General features: G+C 38.2%; 1 protein-coding gene across 1 annotated transcript in view; it reads left to right on the top strand.

Moving 5' to 3' along the window:
• Positions 1–23153, top strand: part of FER (fer (fps/fes related) tyrosine kinase) — a 419822-nt gene that overhangs the window by 169612 nt on the left and 227057 nt on the right. Inside the window, exons 9-10 of the mRNA XM_010843789.1 lie at positions 11254–11343; positions 22419–22622. Of these exons, the coding sequence (XP_010842091.1) occupies positions 11254–11343; positions 22419–22622 (294 nt within the window). The remainder of the gene's footprint in view (positions 1–11253; positions 11344–22418; positions 22623–23153) is intronic.

Genomic DNA, 23153 nt, shown 5'->3' with positions numbered 1-23153 from the left:
GTCTTCACTGAGTTCAGCAGGGAATCAGAGATGAACGCTTGAGAAAGATATCCCGAGTGACATCCTCCTCGCATGTAAAAAGTGTTGCAGTATTGTCTGGGGGGCGTGGGGTGGCTGTTTGAGGTTAGAGGCAGGAGGACCGAGCCCTCTGGGTTTTTACTGACAAAAGAATGTTGGAACCCTCTCTCAGATGGATTCTCTGCAGGGACTTGTGGGTCTTCACAGAGTTGGGAGCAGTGGCCTTCTGAAGGCTAGAGAAGGTAGAAAGTTATCTTAGATGTAATGTAGCGGGTGAGCCTGGGGAGGAAAGAGAGCTCCCCAGAGCCTGCCTTCTGCCCCCCCTCACCCCTGCCAAAGAGCCTGCTGAAATCTGGCCACAGTTCAGATTCCATCCGTAGCTGAAGAAAAACTTGCTGCTGCTCCTGCTAAGTCGCTTCAGTCATGCCCGACTCTGTGTGACCCCATAGACGGCAGCCCACCAGGCTCCCCTGTCCTTGGGATTCTCCAGGCAAGAACACTGGAGTGGGTTGCCATTTCCTTCTCCAATGTATGGAAGTGAAAAGTGAAAGTGAAGTCACTCAGTCGTGTACGACTCTGTGCGACCCCATGGACTGCAGCCTACCAGGCTCCTCCGTCCATGGGAGTTTCCAGGCAAGAGTACTAGAGTGGGGTGCCATTGCCTTCTCTGGAAGAAAAACTTGATCTAGCCCCAAATATTTGAAGCTGGTGATGGATTAATTCAAACCAAAGCAGTGGCAGAGGACAAGCCCAGCTTATTAACTACAGCCCCAATTCTAGCATCCTGAAAGGAAAAGAGAGTATGTGTGCCTCCTTCTTGAGGTAAACATATAGAATTCAGATTCTGCTTTTTTTTTTTTAGTAGAAACCATCTGTTAAACATTGTATGGCCACTAAAAAGTAAGAAATGTGGCCTACAGCTCAGAAAATAAGCAGACTTAGGGATGGCACTGTATTGTTAGTGTCTTTTAGGATAGCTTATGAAAATGCTTAGGGGTCTAAGAAAAGATATACAACGTGTGTGAAAAGATATACAGTGTGTATGGAGCAGTTCAGCAGCAGTGTAGATGCTATAAACATGGAAATTCTAGAATGAAAAATTTATCAGAACTGAGAAATTCATTAGCTGGACTTGTCAGTAGACTAGACACAGGACAATTACAGTGAGCTGTGAAGACAGGTGATAGAGAGCATTTAGAATGAAGCAAAAAGATAAAAATAGACAACTGAGTATTTGAGATCATGGGGTAATATCAAAAGGACTAACATACATGTTTAATAATTAGAATTTAAGAAAGGAGAGAGAGATGGGAGTAGAAACGTATTTGAACAGACATGGTTGTGTTTTCTAACACTTTCAATCCAGAAGTCCAGGATATTTAACAGACCCCAAAAAGAATAGTTAAAAGAAAAATTTACATGTACTTATATCCTAGTTGATTACAACGCAATCAGATAAAAAATAAGCATTATGTACAGGGGAATAATGACATGAATTCTTGCTGACTTCATACGAGGAACAATGGAGACCAGAACGCAAAGCGCTGGAACAAAAGAAAAAAAAAGCCTCAACTTTGACTTCCATCTTCAGTGAAAGTATCCTTAAAAAAAAATGAAGGCAAGCAGCACTTTACAATCACTGGGATGTTTATAATCAGAAAAACAGAAATAACAAGTGTTGGCGAGGATGTGAAAAATTTAGAAGCCTCATACATTGTTGGTGGGAGTGTAAAATGGGTCAACCAGTTTGGCAGTTCCTCTGAAAGTTAAAATATAGAATTGCCACCAGGCTGTCTCCCTTTATTTTTTCCTATGACCAACCTAAAATCAGGAGTATGTGTTCTGAAAGGCCAAAATGACATTACAATTTTTGTTGACTGAGTAAAATTAACGGAGTAAATTTCTTGAGTTTACTCAAGAAAAATAAGCATATCTGTTTTTAGAATGGCTATAGTGGTGATGATATTACGTGTAAACGTTCTCAACTCAAAAGCATTAAAATATAAGCTCCATTAGCCATTGTAACTTCCACAGATAGAACAATGCATAGGACGTGGAAGTGAAAGTCACTCAGTCATGTACGACTCTGCGATCCCATGGACTATACCATCCTTGGAATTCTCTAGGCCAGAATACTGGAGTGGGTAACCTTTCCTTCCTCCAGGGGATCTTCCTAACCCAGGGATTGAACCCAGGTCTCCTGCACTGCAGGCAGATTCAGTTCAGTCAGTTCAGTTGTTCAGTTGTGTCTGACTCTTTGCGACCCCATGGACTGCAGCACGCCAGGCCTCCCTGTCCACCACTAACTCCCGGAGTTCACTCAAACTCATGCCATTGAGTGGGTGATGCCATCCACCCATCTCATCCTCTGTCGTCCCCTTCTCCTCCCACCTTCAGTCTTTCCCAGCATCAGGGTCTTTTCAAATGAGCCAGTTCTTCACATCACGTGACTTCAGCGACCAATGAATATTCAGGACTGATCTCCTTTAGGATTGACTGGTTGGATCTGCCATATGACCCAGCAATTCCATTCCTATATAAATCCCTAAAAGAGTTGAAAACAGATACTCAAGTATGTTTGTATGAATGTTCATTACAGCACTATTCACAACAGCCAAAAGATGGGAACTGCCCACATGTCCTTGTTAGTATTAGTAAAACCCAAATAATGATGACTAAAGTTTATAAGCTCTCACTGTGACCTGGGAGACAGATGGGAGGAAAGAAGGGAAACGGGAGACAGAGAGGGAAGAGGAAGAGAGAGAAGGAAGCCGCTGGGAGAGGCACGTGCCGCTTACACAGTTAGTGACAAAGGGATGGTTTTGGCCTGATCAAAGCAGTTTGTTAAATATAATAATGAGCTTGGGAGTTAGTGAGGGTGAGGCTGAAGTTGGTAAAGTGCCTTGATTACTAGACATAGGGACCTCAAATGAAGTAACACTTTCATTCTCTATATAGTCTATACATTATAACATATATGTTTCATAATTTGTTAGTTTAAGCAAAGGGAATAAATGTATGATCTTATTATTATGTCCCTTATTTATTTTAATAGCAGAATTTCAGTTAAGATGTCTTAATAATTTAATTCATAATAGTGTACTTTTTTAAGTTACTGAAATGCACAATTGCTTACTGAGCAAAATCTATCTGTATGTAAATTGAGTCAGTGAGGTCCTCAAAAGGAAACTGGTTGGTGTGCATCTTGCACTTCTGGGTACTTTATAAAAAAACTATAATGGATATTTGTTCCTACACTTGAGGAAAGCTCCATGGAACACAAATTATGTTTAGATATTGAACAGGAAGGGAGCTGATTATAGCCTGACGCTTGGGATTTGTTTCCCTAGAGGAGAAATCACCTTATTTAAGAGGATACAGAGTCAGGAAAGCAGACAGTATGCTGGGGAGCTTTACAGCCTGGTTTTCGCTGAACCCCATTCTATTATACCATAGATTTCTTCAGCATTGTTATTTTAAGACAAAATCTTAATCATTCAAGCATTCCTTTTGTGCATTTAGTTTCCTATTTCATTATTTCAAAAAGTGAAAATGCTTCACTTAGCAAGGGGGTTGTCTTTCTCTTTTTTTGGGCTACCCTTGTAGATTGCCTGGAGAAATATCAGTAACCTCAGATACACAGATGACACCACCCTTATGGCAGAAAGTGAAGAGGAACTAAAAAGCCTCTTGATGAAAGTGAAAGTGGAGAGTGAAAAAGTTGGCTTAAAGCTCAACATTCAGAAAACAAAGATCATGGCATCTGGTCCCATCACTTCAAGGGAAATAAATGGGGAAACAGTGGAAACAATATCAGACTTTATTTTTTTGGGCTCCAAAATCACTGCAGATGGTGACTGCAGCCATGAAATTAAAAGACTCTTACTCCTTGGAAGGAAAGTTATGACCAACCTAGATAGCATATTCAAAAGCAAAGACATTACTTTGCCAACAAGGTTCGTCTAGTCAAGGCTATGGTTTTTCCAGTGGTAATGTATGTATGTGAGAGTTGGACTGTGAAGAAAGTTGAGTGCCGAAGAATTGATGCTTTTGAACTGTGGTGCTGGAGAAGACTCTTGCGAGTCCCTTGGACTGCAAGGAGATCCAACCAGTCCATTCTAAAGGAGATCAGTCCTGGGTGTTCATTGGAAGGACTGATGCTGAGACTGAAACTCCAGTACTTTGGTCATCTCATGTGAAGAGTTAACTCATTGGAAAAGACCCTAATACTTGGAGGGATTGGGGGCAGGAGGAGAAGGGGACAACAGAGGATGAGATGGCTGGATGGCATCACCGACTCGATGCACATGAGTTTGGGTGAACTCCTGGAGTTGGTGATGGACAGGGAGGCCTGGCATGCTGCGATTCGTGGGGTCGCAAAGAGTCAGACATGACTGAGCGACTGAACTGAACTGAACTGAACCGTGGTTCAGCTGGTAAGGAATCCACCTGCAATGCGGGAGACCTAAGTTGGATCCCTGGGTTGGGAAGATCCCCTGGAGAAGGGAAAGGCTACCCACTCCAGTATTCTTGGGCCTTCCTGATGGCTCAGTTGATAAAGAATCCGCCTGCAATACGGGAGTCCTGGGTTTGATCCCTGGGTTGGGAAGATCCCTTGGAGAAGGGAAAGACTACCCACTCCAGTAATCTGGTCTGGAGAATTCCATGGATTGTATAGTCCACGAGGTCGCAAAAAGTCGGACATAACTGAGCAAATTTCACTATTGCTGTCTTTACTTTAATAAATATTCTTATTATGCAAGCATCCAAGAAAAACAGTATGACAAACAAGTTTCCCAGGCAGTAAATACTTCTAAAATGATTTGTCTTCAGTAAGAACCCAATTGCTAGAATAAATCATTTAGAAACTGTTTTAATGCTTAAATTCTGTACTGTGATGGGAGTAGAAATTGTGTGTCCTTCATTCTCTCCAGCAGATCAACATCTGCAAAAGACTAAGGTATTTGTTTATTTATAAATCCATTCCTTTTATGAAGGACTTATTGATATTTGCAGTGTTTCATTTACATTATGGAGTTATCAACTGTTTAGAATTTTTTTTTGAGAGACAATCTTCTCTAGCATTGTAATTTCCCTGCAGCTATTCCTCACAAAATCACTCCAAATTTCATGGCTGCTTTGCATAAGAAGTCCCAAAGATATTTGGCACACAGCCTGGAGGTTGAGAGTGAATATTGTGAATATTATCTTTTTCTTGAATCTTACCACCTGCTGATTTGAATAAACATCTGACTGTTCCTGCAGGGATGAATAATCCCTTTCATTGTTCCTTCTAAGAATGTTATTTGATTGAGTTTATTTACAGACGTCTATGAGAAACAATACATGGTTACTGCCTCAATGAATGTGCAGTTATTAACCAAAGAGTGTTCTGGTGTCACCTCTCTCCATAGTTCTTTCCCCCTTCCTGAGGACAAGTTCTGGGGGCACCGTCTGTCAGGTGTGACTGAGTCCCCCAGGGGGAGTAACTCTGATTGCCAGCCTGATCCAGTGCAACTCTTCCGTGAGAGCATCCTTAGTGATCAGCGCGGTACAGATGACTGGGGAGTCCAGCAATGGTCACCGAATTTTCAAGATGAATATTTTTGTCTAGTCCAGTGTTCTTCTATTTGCTGATATGGAAACCTAAGAGCCAGAGTAGTTAAATGGTTTGCCCAAATTTCTCTTCTGACATCAAGAATCTTATTCCTTCTTCCTTCAGTTCAGTTCAGTCGCTCATTAGTGTCCAACTCTTTGCAACCCCATAAGTCGCAGCACGCCAGGCCTCCCTGTCCATCACCAACTCCCGGAGTTCACTCAAACTCATGTCCATCGAGTCGGTGATGCCATCCAGCCATCTCATCCTCTGTTCTTCCCTTCTCCTCCTGCCCCCAGTAGTGCCTTCTTTAAGGGCCTTGCTTTGAGACCTGTTACGTGCTTTTTCGGAGAAGGCGATGGCACCCCACTCTAGTACTCTTGCCTGGAAAATCCCATGGACGGAGGAGCCTGGTAGGCTGCAGTCCATGAGGTTGCTAAGAGTCGGACACGACTGAGAGACTTCCCTTTCACTTTTCACTTTCATGCATTGGAGAAGGAAATGGCAGCCCACTCCAGTGTTCTTGCCTGGAGAATCCCAGGGACAGGGGAGCCTGGTAGCTGCCGTCTGTGGGATCACACAGAGTCGGACACGACTGAAGTGACTTAGCAGCAGCAGCAGCACATGCTTTTTGGTTCAAGTCGTTAGTTTGTAATTTACTTCGGCATCTATATAGACTGTCATTTGGAAGAGGGGTTCATTTTTAGCAAAACCTCAATACTTGCCTTTTATATCTTCGCCTTTGGACAGGAGATGAAGGTAACTTGAGAGCCTATTTTACTATAATTTGAGAATTTCAGTGAAGAGTGATTTGGAAACTGGATAGGTTTGGTTTTACTTGAACTGTAATTAAGATATTATTTCTTTCAGAATATTTTGAAAGAGTTATCATAGATAGGCTTTTAATTATTATGGAAGTCTCTTAGTTATTATATATATATGTATATATATATTGAGAGGGATATTGAGAAGCTCTGCTTTAATTTTAATGGAATGAAAAGCTGTTCTTAAATGAGATGTGAAACTGATACTGCATCTGTTCTTTCTAGATACCTTTATGGAATTTTTATAGGCTACTCATCATAATATTATTTGATAACATCATATATTACTTCATCACATTGCCTCTCCTTTCCCTCCTTCACTGGCCCACAGCTGTCTCCACTTTGAGGGACTTTTAGCTAGAACTGATCCCTGTTTATCTGGAGAAATCTCTTTACCTTGTTAAATCATCACCAGCCTTAGCAGGCCTACAGGCAAAATTAGACGCTTTGTCCGTGGTAACTGAAGAGAAGCTTTTTAATTTTAATTGTTAAAGTAGCCATTTAATTCATTAATACAATAATCAGCATAATTTGATGTATTGTTAGGTAGATTATTTAAACTTGATATGTAATGCTACACTGACCAGAAATTCTTTTGGTAAAATAATTTCACGTTAATTTGTGGAAATCTGGGCACCAAGTGAGCTGACACTGGTTAAAATGTTTTATAAACTCTAAGCCACAGGACTGGAAAAGATCAGTTTTCATTCCAATCCCAAAGAAAAGCAATGCCAAAGAATGCTCAAACTACCGCACAATTGCACTTATCTCACATGCTAGTAAAGTAATACTCAGAATTCTCCAAGCCAGGCTTCAGCCTGTGTGAACCCTGAACTTCCTGATGTTCAAGCTGGTTTTAGAAAAGGCAGAGGAACCAGAGATCAAATTGCCAACATCCACTGGATCATGGAAAAAGCAAGAGAGTTCCAGAAAAACATCTATTTCTGCTTTATTGACTATGCCAAAGCCTTTGACTATGTGGATCACAATAAACTGTGGAAAATTCTTAAAGAGATGGGAATACCAGACCACCTGATCTGCCTCTTGAGAAACCTATATGCAGGTCAGGAAGTGACAGTTAGAACTGGACATGGAACGACAGACTAGTTCCAAATAGGAAAAGGAGTACGTAAAGGTTGTATATTGTCACCCTGCTTATTTAACTTATGTGCAGAGTACATCATGAGAAACGCTGGGCTGGATGAAGCACAAGCTAGAATCAGGATTGCCGGGAGAAATCTCAATAACCTCAGATATGCAGATGACACCACCCTTATGGCAGAAAGTGAAGAGGAACTAAAGCCTCTTGATGAAAGTGAAAGTGGAGAGTGAAAAAGTTGACTTAACGCTCAACATTTTGAAAACGAAGATCATGGCATCCAGTCCCATCACTTCATGGGAAATAGATGGGGAAACAGTGGAAACAGTGTCACACTTTATTTTTCTGAGCTCCAAAATCACTGCAGATGGTGACTGCAGCCATGAAATTAAAAGACGCTTACTCCTTGGAAGGAAAGTTATGACCAACCTAGATAGCATATTCAAAAGCAGAGACATTACTTTGCCAACAAAGGTCCTTCTAGTCAAGGCTATGGTTTTTCCTGTGGTCATGTATGGATGTGAGAGTTGGACTGTGAAGAAAGTTGAGTGCCGAAGAATTGATGCTTTTGAACTGTGGTGTTGGAGAAGACTCTTGAGAGTCCCTTGGACTGCAAGGAGATCCAACCAGTCCATTCTAAAGGAGATCAGCCCTGGGTGTTCTTTGGAAGGAACACCAAATTATTTGGCCACCTCATGCGAAGAGTTGACTCATTGGAAAAGACCCTGATGCTGGGAGGGATTGGGGGCAGGAGGAGAAGGGGACGACAGAGGATGAGATGGCTGGATGGCATCAGTGACTCGATGGATGTGAGTCTGAGTGAACTCCGGGAGTTGGTAATGGACAGGGAGGCCTGGCGTGCTGTGATTCATGGGGTCACAAAGAGTCAGACATGACTGAGCGACTGAACTGAATCGTGTTTGATTATTCCTCATAAAACTTAGTCTATTTATTGCTTCTAATAATACATTTTTTTAAGACCACATTATTTGAAGAGTATCTTTAAATGAAAGGTTCTTTCACTGATCATATTCCTTTGAATACAGACAATATTATGCTGTGTAACTTAATATAAGGGAAGCAATTTTTTTATTCCACACCTAGACCTATCTACTAGTCTTACCTAGTTGGTAATAGCTTTTTTTTTTTTAATTTTATTTTATTTAACTTTACACTATTGTATTGGTTTTGCCATATATCAAAATGAATCTGCCACAGGTATACACGTGTTCCCCATCCTGAACCCTCCGCCCTCCTCCCTCCCCATACCGTCCCTCTGGGTCATCCCAGTGCACCAGCCCCAAGCATCCAGTATCATGCATCGAACCTGGACTGGCGACTCGTTTCATATATGATATTATACATATTTCAATGCCATTCTCCCAAATCATCCCACCCTCTCCCTCTGCCATAGAGTCCAAAAGACTGTTCTATACATCAGTGTCTCTTTTGCTGTCTCGTATACAGGGTTATTGTTACCATCTTTCTAAATTCCATATATATGCGTTAGTATACTGTATTGGTGCTTTTCTTTCTGGCTTACTTCGCTCTGTATAATAGGCTCCAGTTTCATCCACCTCATTAGAACTACCTTATGACCCAGCAGTCCCACTGCTGGGCATACACACTGAGGAAACCAGAATTGAAAGAGACATGTGTACCTCACTGTTCATCGCAGCACTGTTTATAATAGCCAGGACATGGAAGCAACCTAGATGTCCATCAGCAGATGAATAGATAAGAAAGCTGTGGTACATATACACAATGGAGTATTACTCAGCCATTAAAAAGAATACATTTGAATCAGTTCTAGTAATAGGTTTTTAAGAAAATGTTTCTCTTTAGCATTAGTAAGAGGCTTGGGGAGAAATTGTTCTCTTTACTTTCATAGGGTTTGATGCCCAAGATGTAGCTTGAGGAGAGTTATTTTTACCATGACAGTGAATATTGCTGTAAACATATGCAAGTAAAATACATTCTAACACTTAAATCTCTCCATTGAATATTCTAGTTTTCTGCATAACCTCCCTGTAATTTTCGGTTCTGTTCTCATACTACTCCTACATAGGGATTCTACTCTCTTTAATATTTTAAGAGCATTGACTCAATTGATCTCCTAAGATTATTTTAAAGTATTAGTAGGCATATGTTTGTAGAATAATAAAAACTAACAGTACCACAACTCGTAGAATAACAGCAAATAACCTGGCAATAAGCAAGTGGAGAGACAAAGGTTAAATTCCAGGAAACATGATGTTTACCAGGTAGCATGTGACGAAAAATATTTACTATATAAAGAGACATACTATAGGTATTGGAGACACAGTGTCAATTGAAAAACAAAAACACACAACCTAAAGCTTGGGAATTAGGTTTTATCGATGGGCTTGTTGAGGACTTAAGCCCAGGACACAGCCCCTCAGATAGGTCTCGAGAGATTGCACTGAAGAGGTGAGGGAGGAGTCATAACAGACAGGAATTTTTGCAACCAGCCAGGTAGTTGGAACATCAGTACATTACTACTGATTAAAGTAAGGTGGACGTCTCATGTTAATAAGTGTAGTCCTTTTCTGCGTGTGGGAAGGTGCAGGAGCCTGGCTCACTGAAGTCGTCCCTTTGACGTGCACCTCTGGTATCAAGGGCCAGTGTCGACTTTCTTCTCCATCCTCTCAGGGTGGACAGCTGAGGCAGCCGCAGAGGCTGATGGTGCGATGCCGTGACATCCTGTGTTTACTGACGTGGCAGGAAACAGTGTTTATCTATGAGAGGAAACGGAAGATGCTGCTTGTGGCCCGCTCTGGTTATTTTTCCACAGCGAGTCGAGTCGAGCATCACTGCTGTTGGAAGACATGGAAGTACAGAGCTTGGCGCTGTGATGCCTTGTTCTTTGTCTGCTGCCAGCAGTGGAACTGGAGTCGCTATGGGACCGTTAGTCAGTGCTTTTACTACCCTCACACGCGCTTTGCTGTCGTTCTCACCTCCAGGCTCTCAGCGTTGCTTTCCTTCCTGCTCTTCTTTCCTAACCTCTCTTACCTCTCCCATCACCTGTGTCTGTAGAACGGATCTAAGGATTTGAAATTTTAAGGAAGAGTTTCCTTCCATTGTGGTATGTGACCTGCAGAAATGCATCCCGTAGCAAATAGTAGCCTGGACGCGCTCCCTTAGTGGCAGAGCTGCCGCCCCTGCCTGCTTGGTTTGCCTTGTCCTTTCCGTTGCCATCGTTCTCATCATCACGTCAGTCTCTGGGAAACCTCCACGCTGCTCAAGTGAAATTCGCTGTTTAGAAATACATTCCGTACAATTCTCCTCCTGCCCCCTCTACTCCTGTTTTTTCCTTGAAAATCCCTCACAACCGTCAGAAATTTTCTGTTAGACTGATTCCTTCTAGTTTGTGTCTCCCCTGCCCCGCCTTGTGCTAATGCTTATGTTTCTGTGGGTTTTCTTTGCATTTCTTGTTTTCTCTTATCTCATGAATTTCTATTTCTTATTTTTTCCCAAATCATGATATTTATTGAGCAAACAGGCAAATAAAATGCTGCAGAGTTCATTTGCATTTGATTATTTATCACTTGGAATGTTAGGAAACTTGCATTTTATTTACTTGCAAGACAGAGTGAATGGACTTAAGCTGCGGATAAATGCCTGATTGCCTAGCGTAGCTGTGTATGTACCCGACAGTTTACTACTGCTAACAGCTTCTTTCTGCATCTCTCCAGGAAAGGAAGGAGAGGCTGTCCAGATTTGAGTCTATTCGTCACTCAATTGCTGGAATCATTAGATCTCCAAAATCTGCACTGGGCTCTTCAGTAAGTACGATGAACTCTATACATTACTGAAAATAGTCATTGTCTAGCTTTCTTCTGATGTATCAGTGAATGTCATGTAAATTTGTATTTATCAATGGAAAGGTAAGTAGACAATTTAACTTTATGTGTGCATGTGAATCTGTGTGTATATTAATGATATGTGTATAGTAAGACCCATGTAACAGTGAAATAAGGAAGAAAAATAAATTTGATTTGTAGACTTTCTGTACTGCGTATAAGTACTTACAGTATTTTATGTACTTTGTAACATTGAGGAAAACTATAAATATAATTATTTTACAGTGAAACATTTTTATAATAGGGATTATTATATATGTATTTTAAAAATGTATCATTTTATATGTGTTCATATTTTTAAGAATGTTTTAATTGGAAAATTAAAGTCCATTTGAAATTTGTGCGTGGCACATGGTAATGTATAGAATATTCACTACTCCTAGTAATAGCAGCTATAGCCAAGCAAGATAAAAAAAATATTCTTATTCCATTTATATATAAAAGTATAAAGTATTTTTTTGCTTCATTACCTATAATACTAAGTCATCAAGCTTTTTATTCTAGCCATGTCTCACTCTCAGTATAGAGCTTTATAGTATTTTATTGAATGATGGTTGAAACAATATTCAGTACAAACTAATTACATGCTTCCCCCCCATCTTGCCAAGTTTCTACAACATAATATCTTAATATTATTTCTTGTTCTTTAAAAGTTTAGCTAAAACAATGTGACCTACTCATATATTTAAAAAAAAAGTGCTTCCTAACCTTAGATTAGTTCACTGTTCATTTTGGATATATTTGCTATAGTTCCTTTTCAATATGTGGCTTTCCTGGTGCCTCAGTGGTGAAGAATCCATCTGCCAAGCAGGAGACACAGGTTTGATCCCTGGGTTGGGAAGATCCCCTGGAGGAGGAAATGACAACCCACTCCAGTATTTCTGCCTGGGAAATCCCATGGACAGAGGAGCCTGGTGGGCTGAATTCCACGGGGCCGCAAAGAGTTGGACATGATCTAACGATTGAGCATGCACGCTTTTTAATATGTTAGACATATTCCCATATTTATTCCACTCAAGCAACAATCTTTTATACACAACTGTGGCAAGGCATCAGGTATTTTAATTAAAAAAAAGGAAGAAAAATATATTTTGCGTAAAAGATTTTCAACTTATCTTTTAACCTTTGATGCTGCCATTGTCACTTTCAGCGTTCAGAAGTATCCACAGGAGAAAACTAATGCAGACCGTCTTATGTGGCATTAAGTAGCAAATGAAAATTAAAATTGTGTGCAGGAGCCACATGACAGAGTACTTCTCTTTCAAGCCTTATCTCCTGCTCTTATTTTCATAAATTTACAACTCTACAGATAAATAGTAGTTTATAAGACTTGGTTTATTATGATTTGACAGTCAAAGTAAGGCATAGGAGACTTGATTAAGAATTCATGAGAAGTTTCCGAGACTCTATGAGGAGAGTTTTTTTGATAATTTTTATTAGAAGAAAAGGGCTTCCCTGGTGGCTCAGATGATAAAGAATCTGCTTGTAATGCAGGAGACCTCGATTCAATCCGTGGGTTGGGAAGATCCTCTGGAAGAGGGCATGGCAACCCACTCCAGGATTCTTGCCTGGAGAACCCCATGGATAAAGGAGCCTGGTGGGCTACAGTCCATGGGGTCACAGAGAGTCGGGCATGACTGAGCGACTAAGCACAGCACATTAGAAGAAAAAGAAACAGTTCTTACAAGGAAATATTTAAAGTATTTCTTAAACAGAGGATGAAAGAGGTTTTTCTTTTCCTTTAAGACACATTGATTTACATCTAGAAACAAAGGAGAAATCCTGTTTGTTCATTAAGATGAAGTTGTATGGGGTTAGCACTCCAAAAGTACGTCAGATATACTGTACACAATCTTCATAATTAGTTGATATAAATCATAACTTTTTAAATGCCTTAAGATATTTACATGTTTTGTCTCCACTTAAAAGTGGTATTTACCTTATTCTTAAGTAAAATTACTAAATTGGCAGTGATTGATATAGGTTAAATTTGGTGTTTACTGACTGCTTTTATCTGAAATGAAGTGCCTTTCCCACAAAGCATGTACCTCATTCATATATACATTTAAATAACCTTATCAACATCCTTGAAGCTATGAAATGCCTGTTTCATTTAAGAAAATTTCCCTTTGTAATCAAGAATTCTAGTGAATCTGTACATTGTCTTGCATTTGATCACGTTTTTATCTTCATGATTAAGGCAGTCATTATATCCATCACTTAAGAGCCCTTTGACATTCCCTGGTTTATTCAGAAATCTTATGAACTAAGAAGACTGAGATAGTCTGCACTTTATGACACTGGTACACTGTGAGTAAAGGTACAGAACTACTTCTGTAAGGTGTTAAATATCCTGTTTACTTGAAGAAGATTTTTCCCCTCAACTACACAGGTAACTGAGGTCTTGAGTCTTACTGTCTTACTGTGAATGTGAAGGTTTCAAGTAGTATAATAGTCTAAGATAAACTTTAGAGGCTATTTAATTATAATTAAAATTTTTTTCTGACATAGTTTAGTATTTTTGAGTATTCTAGTCTGGTAAAGGTAGTGTAAAAGAAGGAAAATTTTTAATTACTCTAAACGAGTTTTTCTTTAAAACTTTTTAAGAACCCTGCCAAAATGGCAAACTTAAGCCAATTAGTTTATTTTTTTGTGATATAGGTCACACAATGCGAAACTGACCATTTCAGCATATACACGCAGTGGTTTTAGCATATTCATTGTTGTGGAACCATCACCATCATATACATACAGAGCCTTTCAGTCTCCCTAATTAGAAACTCCTGTTAGCAATTGGTCTTAATTTCCCCCCTTTTCAATTTTCTGGTAATCACTCATCTATTCTTGATCCTATGGATTTGCCTTTTCTGGACATTTCCCATAAATGGAGTCACGCTATGTGGCCTTCTCCTGCCTGGTTTCTTTCACTTCGTGTAGTGTCTTCTTGATTCATCCATGGTGTAGCATTTATTGGAACTTCATTGCTCTCTATGAGAGAATAGTGTTTCCTTGTGTGGGTTTATCTGACATTGTTTACCTATCCATCAGCTGACATTTAGGTTGTTCTACTTTTGGGCTATTATGAATAAAGCTGCAGGGAACATTCAAATACAAGTTTTTATGTGAATGTATGTTTTCAGTTCTTTCAGTTATATACCAGGGAATTGCTGGGTCATGTGGTAATTCTGTGTTTAATTTCTGAGGAACTACCAAACTGTTTTCCACAGTGTTCGCAGCATTTTGCATTCGCACCAGCAAAGTGTATTATTTGAGTGTTCCAGTTCTCTACAATCTCAACACTTTTTATTTTTCCATTTTTTTAAAATTATGGGCATCCCAGTGGGTATGAAATGATATCTTATTGTAGTTTTATTTGCATTTTCCTGACAATTGATGATGTTAAGTATCTTTTAATGTGATTTGTTGTCACTTGTATGTATTCTTTGGAGATATGACTATTCATATCCACTGTATATGTTTTAATTGGTGATTTTCCTTCATTGTTGAGTTATGAGTTCTTTATATATTCTGAATACAAGCCCCTTATCAGATACATAATTTAAAAATTTTTTTCCGTCATTCTTGGAATTGTCTTGACACACAAAAGTTTTTAATTTTGAGAAAGTCCATTTATCTAATTTTCTTTCATTGCACATACTTTTGGTGCTGTATCTAAAAAAATTGTCTAGTGCAAAGTCATGCAAACCCTCACCTGTGTTTCCTTCTAGAGTTCTGTAGTTTTACATATAGGTCTTTGATCCACTGCAAGTTAATATTTGCATATGGTATGAGGTATATATTCAAATTATTTTTTAAAGTGTGGAAGCATATTTAATTTAAAATCTAAAAGCAACAACTATGAAATCGCTGGTTTTTTACTCAAACATATAAAATTGGGAGCTTAGAGCATAATTTTAGATAAAACTGTTAATTGCATTATACAAAAGGAAATGGATTAATCATGATAGTATTCCCATTGAACTTCTCATAGCTACTTATTTTGCCATTTTTTACACTGTGGCTAAAATGTAGATCTCTCTGTGAAGACAGTCTGATGGAGCACTTTAATCAGAAATGTTGCTGGAAGGAAGAATGTCAGATAATTAGCTCATAGGTGAATTTGACTTTAACAGACTATAATATCTGATGATAGATGTTTAATATTTACTGTTATGGTGAGATTAGTATTTTAATACGCTGTATCAGCTCCAAGCAGGTGTTTCTTTTTTTCTACTGCACTAAAGGAGTTAAATAGCCTATCCTGAGTCCCTCTAGGCACTGAGGTCTGCTTCATATCCTGCATCTTTCGTGCTTCAGGCGGTTATGAATTTGCATTGAGGACTATTTCTCATAGACTGCTTCTGAAATCAAGGCCAGGGGTGTTAGACAGGGTTCGTTGTATAATCTGAAAGCCTACAGGCGATCATGAGGGTCCATTTCCATTGAAAGTCTTTCAAACCACATTATATTCGATGAGATCTGTTCTAGTCATATCAAGAATACTGCCCTTTCTCCAGAGCCATTTTTTTACTGCAGAATTTTTGTTATAAGTGGCTGAACAATCTCTTCTGTCTTACAGCCCCTTCTGAGTACTAGTTGTTGTTCACTGATGAGTGGAGTACAGAACACATTTATAATAGTAGCACTCTTTGAAAAACGTTATTTAAAATAAAAATAAAGCACACTTTGGTCCAGATAATTGTTCTTTAGATGTCAGAAGAATTATTAAATTATTCTTCTGTCGCCTTAAAATTAACATTTTTCTGGATCTAGGTTTTTAAAAATTTTTGAATTACTTTGAACTTGATTGAAAATAAAAATATTCAAAAATAATGATGTGCATCCATAATAAATAATTATATACTAAGTAAGATTTGCTTGTTTGCTTCTGTTTAGAAAATAAGCAAATTATGGTTCAGTTGTGTTTGTTGTACATTGATTATCATGTTGGTATTATAATGCTGGGCTTTCACCTTTGGCATAAGGGAATATAGTTATTTTCATTCATAACATAAAAAACTGCTCATGTTTTTTAGTGTCTTTCTTTAAGTCCAACAGAACAACCTTGTACTTCCTCTGACAAGGGATGTTGTTAAGTTCAACTTAGATATTATGTATTTTAAACCTTGGTTGTCTTCCTTTATCCTTAAGGATTTAATATTTATTTATTTATCCCAGACAGTAACATGTAGAAAAATGAGAAATAGGAAAAATAAAAATTAAACTTCTTACATCATATCACTGCCATAAATAGATTGAATTCTCCATGTAGCTAGTCATGTCTAAGAAAACTAAATAATATTCTCAGAATTACATGTTTTGAATCCCTAGTATTATACATAATTTTTAAGAAGAGCTTATCAAGCTTTCAGTTCAGTCAGTTCAGTCACTCAGTCCTGTCCGACTCTTTATGACCCCATGAATCGCAGCACGCCAGGCCTCCCTGTCCATCACCAACTCCCGGAGTTCACTCAGACTCACATCCACCGAGTCAGTGATGCCATCCAGCCATCTCATCCTCTGTCGTCCCCTTCTCCTCCTGCCTCCCATCCCTCCCAGCATCAGGGTCTTTTCCAATGAGTCAACTCTTAACTTGAGGTGGCCAAAGTACTGGAGTTTCAGCTTTAGCATCATTCCCTCCAAAGAAATCCCAGGGCTGATCTCCTTCAAAATGGACTGGTTGGATCTCCTTGCAGTCAAGGGACTCTCAAGAGTCTTCTCCAACACAGTTCCAAAGCATCAATTCTTCGGCGCTCAGCTTTCTTCACAGTCCAACTCTCACATCCATACATGACCGCTGGAAAAACCATAGCCTTGACTAGACGGATGTTTGTTGGCAAAGTAATGTCTGCTTTTGAATATGCTATCTAGGTTGGTCATAACTTTCCTTCCAAGGAGTAAGCGTCTTTTAATTTCATGGCTGCAGTCACCATCTGCAGTGATATTGGAGCCCAAAAAAATAAAGTCTGACACTGTTTCCCCATCTATTTCCCATGAAGTGATGGGAACAGATACCATGATCGTAGTTTTCTGAATGTTGAGCTTTAAGCCAACTTTTTCACTCTCTCTTATCAAGCTTTATTTTCTATTATTTCAGTACATAGAGTGTGTGTGCTAAGTCACTTCAGTCATGTCCCACTCTTTGCGATCCTATGGACTGTAGCCCACGAGGCTCCTCTGTCCATGGGATTCTCCAAGCCAGAACACTGGAGTGGGTTGCCATGCCCTCCTGCAGGGGAGCTTCCTGAACTAGGGATGGAACCCAAGTCTCTTATGTCGCTTGTACCGGCAGGTGGATTCTTCACTGCTAGTGCCACTTAGGAAGCCACACAGAGAGTAAGCCTCTTCTTTTATGTGTTTGCTCAGATGCTTACAGCATTTGACCCAGATCATGTCAGAATGACACTGTGTTCTGTACAGGCAATCCCAACTTGATGATAAATTTTCAAAGGTACCGAGCTGTGATTTCATACTGATTCATCAGAATGATCTGGTAATAGTTTTAGTTGAGATGTGTAGTATAGCACTTGCACTGAAGACAGTTAATGGACTAAAATGTTATTATTGATGCAGTGGTACATTTTCTCTGCAACATTGTATGAGCTTCAGGTCAGGATGTTTGATTTGGAAAAAATAAAGCTGTAGAAAAAATGGCAGCAATGTGATGAGATGAAAGAGAATGAATGAGAGTCACAGGCACAACTGGAAAAAGTAAATGGATAAAAATAATGAGAAAAAAGAACGATTACTCATAAAAAGAAGTTGAGTAAAGGAACTAAAGAAGCAGGGAAGAAAGCAAAGTCGGGAGAAATCAGAAGGTATTGGAGAAGTATGAGACCAAAAATGAATGACCTTTAAAAAATATATTTTGCTAGAGATAGGGTCTCTTATTAGACATCCTGGAAGGTACACAAACAGGCAGTCAAGGAAGTGGAAAGTCATGGAAGTCAGGTGATGTTCAAGTTTGATTAAGTTGTATATCTTTGGGGAAGAGTGACATTAATATTGTTTGGGGAAGAATTGTAGAAGAATGTGAATCTGATCAGCATGTAATTCTGCCTAATCATTATGGTAATCATAGTTGTATTATTACCTAACGACTGAACAAACTCAAAGTCTCAAAAAGTACAAAAATTGTTAATTAAGGAATTTGTTAATAAGAGTTTTGCTTCTAGTTTCATAGTATAAAGTGAACATTAGGTAAAGTATGTTTTTGATAAAAATAAGATATCAATGCATGAAAAAAAGATCAATTCTACTTTATTGCTAAAAAAATAGGATTTGTCAATTTACAGATAGGCCTTTGTGCCTGTTGAAGATGGAAGCACTGCTTTACATCCTGTTTGTCCAGCAGGAATGCAAACAGTCATGAAGGTGAAATATCCAGAGTGTTTACATGGCCCTTTCATAGAAAGTCGCCTTTACTGCGTAACTCAGATTCCTACTCAGTAGGCCAGTATTTCCCACCTTTTGCAAGTGTTTGGTGATTTTCTTCTCTTTGTGTGACATTTGATTCTTAATCGCCCCTAAAATCTCTCAGTGATATATAGCTTTAAAATTAAAGGGGTCATTATGGAATTTTTTAGAAATGTTTAAAATCCTATGAGTTACTTGTAGACACTATAGTATATTATTACACTCGGTTTGAAATAATTCTTTACTTCAATTGTTAAACTAATAACTAAATTTATATAAGGATTTAGAAGAGAATTATGTTCACTTTTATGTTCATTAAAAACTCATAAAAACTCATATGTTAGTGTTGAAATTTTATTTAGCTTGTTTCAAACTCACTGAGAGGTTTACTTGCATATTTTCGATGCTGTTATATTTTAGTTTTTTTTTTTTAATGGTTCCTTATTTGGGTGCTTAATTTGAGTAAAATCCAGACATTGATTTTTTTAAAAAACATTGTTGTCTTTGCTTCTCATAAGGAGCTAATCTTGTGCTCAAATGTTTGAGATAAAAGCATACAAATATTCATTAAATTCTTGGTAATTAGTCTTAATTAGACTAAGACAAAAAAATAACCTCATTCTTAAGTCTGGAAAAAAATTTTCATTTTCTTGGGCTGATTCCTCATTGCCTCTTCATTTAAACCATCTTTTTATTAAACTAAGTTCAGTATGTTTTTTCTGAAATATTCTTTAAGAATAAGATCTGGGGAAAAAGGTAGATAGCTAGTCTAGTCAATCAGGAAAGCTTGTCTTATTATTGTGTAACTTGTTAATTATGTTATGTTACTGCACATATGAAAATGGAAACTTCATCTTTCCCATGTCTTTGACAAAAATTTTAGATAACAAGGAAAAATCTTTCCCCACTTAGGCTGAGAAAGTTGTGATGTTTGAAGTAAAAAGCTTCCTTTCATTTTTGATGTCATTATGAAAGCCTTTGGAATGCTGGATTCCATTGCTGGCACAACCTTCATTCTGTTACTGTCAGGCTTGCAAAGCTGTATTAGAATTTAGTTGAAAGCACATTAATAAAATGTTTTTTCCCAGTGTTTCCAGGGAAATTCCTGAAAGACCTTGATAGATGCAGTCAGGGGCTGTGTACAGCCTTTTCCTGTGTATGCATGTCTCACATGTACACACACATATACCCATAGTGACTTCAGCCGGCGTTCCATGACGGTATTGTCTAGGGCCAGGAACGGCAGATGGCGAAGTTTTCCTTCCTACCCAAAAGACCTTATGAAACAAAAAAACAGAAGTATAATCCCTATGAAATACCATTGTAAGTTCCTTCCCGTTTATTTCTCTTTTTAAAACAAACAAACAAACTTAGATGTTTCAGAATGATTTTTTTCCCCCAAAATGTATTCCTCACCTTTAGATGCTTAAATGAATTTCTGTGTTAGCTGAGCTTTTGTATTTCAAATGCCCTTCTGACTTAATGAATTCCCCAGGGTCCTTGTTGTCCCACTTCTAAATAAATCAACCTTTTGGAGGATAGGCTGATAGGAGAGGAAATCAAGCACATGATATCCTTGTTTGTGATGCTTTTCTATTATGTAGACCTTTTAAAAAAGAGATAATAATAAAAAGTTTTTTTTGCCTAAAAGTGACACTGAATTTCTTTCTATATTGATTCTTCTCAGAGGAAAAAAATCAATAAAACACTCGCCATTGGCGAGACTTGAAAATATTTCTATAACAGTAAAAATTTTAGTGTTTACTATATTGAAATCCATTGTGACAAAATTTTAAAGAAGAAATATTTAATCATTCTGACCACCTACTTTAAGAATTATAAACTGTTAGTATACACAAAAATTAATTTCATATGGATTATGCATTTGTTTTAAAAAAAATAATTATTTTTTTTTTCTCATAGTTGTGGCTAGTTCTTTATATAATTCAATTGTAAACCCATTTTGGGAATACAATTTAAATTGTTTTGAAAGTAAAGTATTTGTCATAATTCTAACAAAGAAAAGGCTTATTCAGCTTATAAACAATTTCCATGTACAGATGCATCATATATGTATTTAAAGAATTAATCTCACAGTGGCAGGGCTTCCTTGGTGGCTTGGATGGTAAAGACTCTGTCCGCAATGCGGAAGACCTGGGTTCATTCCCTGGGTCGGGAAGATCCCCTGGAGAAGGAAATGGCAGTCCACTCCAGTACTTCGGCCACCTGATGTGAAGAGCTGGCTCATTTGAAAAGACCCTGATGCTGGGAAAGATTGAAGGCGGGAGGAGAAGGGGATGACAGAGGATGAGATGGCTGGATGGCATCACCGACTCAATGGACATGAGTCTGGGTGAACTCCAGGAGTTGGTGATGGACAGGGAGGCCTGGCGTGCTGTGATTCATGGGGTCGCAAAGAGTTGGATACGACTGAGCGACTGAACTTAACTGAACTGATTCTTGCCTGGAAAATCCCATGGACAAAGGAGCCTGGTGGGCTACAGTCCGTGGGTTTGCAAGAGTCAGACACGACTTGGCGAGTAAACCACTAAGTGACAGAAACAGTGCAGGCTCTCTTCAAGCTAGTTCTCATTTACCAGAAAGGTGCCTGTGCCTTACCTATGAAGAGTTCCTATGACCTGGGGCAGTTCAGTTTCTGTGGGTGATAAACAGAAACAAACAAACAACTTTTTACTTGTAACCATAAGATCATCTATTATTTTTTTAATATAAATTTATTTATTTTAATTGGAGGCTAATTACTTTATAATATTATATTGGTTTTGCCATACATCAACATATTAATTAGAAACATTTCAAAGAAACATAACCAGCTCTGAGTTACCTCTATTTGTTGTTAGCATTTGGCCTCCTAAAATAACGGATGACTTGCTTCCTGCTGCGCTCATGGCTTGTATCCCCCCTGCCTTGTTTTTGTCGCATGTTTGCCATTGCACCTTGGTGGTTTCAGGGATGCTGTTTCAGCTGAGCCTTTGTCTGTTGTTGCTGTGTAGGATCAGGACCAGCCCTGTGGCAGAGGTAATGGTTAAGGAAGTCGGAGGAGCAAGGATGAGCAGGCACAGCAAGAAGGCAGCACCCGATGAAGCCTTAGTGCTTCTGGAACCCATGACGGGGGCAGCCATGTGATCAAGAGTTAATGCCATAAAAACATATAATTCAACTTCTACTTCTTTGAAAATGAAGTTGTTTATGAAAAGTGTCCCTGATAATACTCTCATTTCATCATAATCCTCTGATTGAAGATTTTTAAATATATGTATTTTATAGTATGGTGACTCAGACTACAGTGCTAACTCTAAATGCTAATATTGTGTGTACCTATGTCTGATAGAAAAAACAAATAATCTTGCAGTATTTAAGGGTATGTATTACACTTCAGCATCAGTGCTCCAGGAGGTATTAAAAGATTATGAACATTTCAGATTTTTCAGATAACGTTTAATTGGTCAATTAAAGGGAGGAACATAGGTAAGAAGTATTTATAATTGCTATTAGTCCTACCAGAAAAAAATTGCTATCTTCTCTAACTTAATGTGTTTTTTTTTCAATATTTGCTTAAGTTCTGTGATACGATCCCTGTACTTGAGAAACCTCTGGCAGAACAGGACTGGTACCATGGTGCAATTCCCAGAATAGAAGCGCAAGACCTGTTAAAACAACAAGGAGACTTCTTGGTGCGAGAGAGTCATGGGAAACCTGGTGAATATGTCCTTTCTGTATTTTCTGATGGACAAAGGAGACACTTTATCATACAATATGTTGATGTACGTTTCCACTTTAGTTTATATGTATATTTTGATGTAGTTATTTGAGGTATACTTGTAATAAAATGATGAATGATTTGTGGTAAATGCCTATAACAGTAACTTTAGCACTTAATGTTTTTTTAAATTCCTTAACTTTAGTGCTCCAAAATGCACTGAAATTTTCATCTTTTAAAGGAAATATGCATTTTAAAATATTAAGTTAAAAATAGTTACAATTTGCATTAAATTTAAATGCATTAATATTTAATATTTTAAGTTAACTTTGTTTATGATCCTTTAAATTAAAAATGAAATATGTGATTATTACAATTTTTTTCTAGAGAAACTTAACTATGATTTTTATGCTCTTAAAATTGGACCTTGAAATTGCACAAAAATGTTGCCACAAGATTTTTAAGAAGTATTTTATTAAATAATAATAATGAAGTACCTTAATGAATGAGATGGTGATAGTTGAATTGGTTTTATGATTCACTGAGGATTAATGGGTTTTTTTCCATTTAAGTATAAGCTTTTATTTGTTGGTGT

Source organism: Bison bison, unplaced genomic scaffold (assembly GCF_000754665.1).
Source record: "Bison bison bison isolate TAMUID 2011002044 unplaced genomic scaffold, Bison_UMD1.0 scf7180017864189, whole genome shotgun sequence".
Taxonomy (NCBI): Eukaryota; Metazoa; Chordata; class Mammalia; order Artiodactyla; family Bovidae; genus Bison; species Bison bison.
Note: the sequence above shows the minus strand (reverse complement) of the source record. Positions and strands in the feature narration are given on the sequence as shown.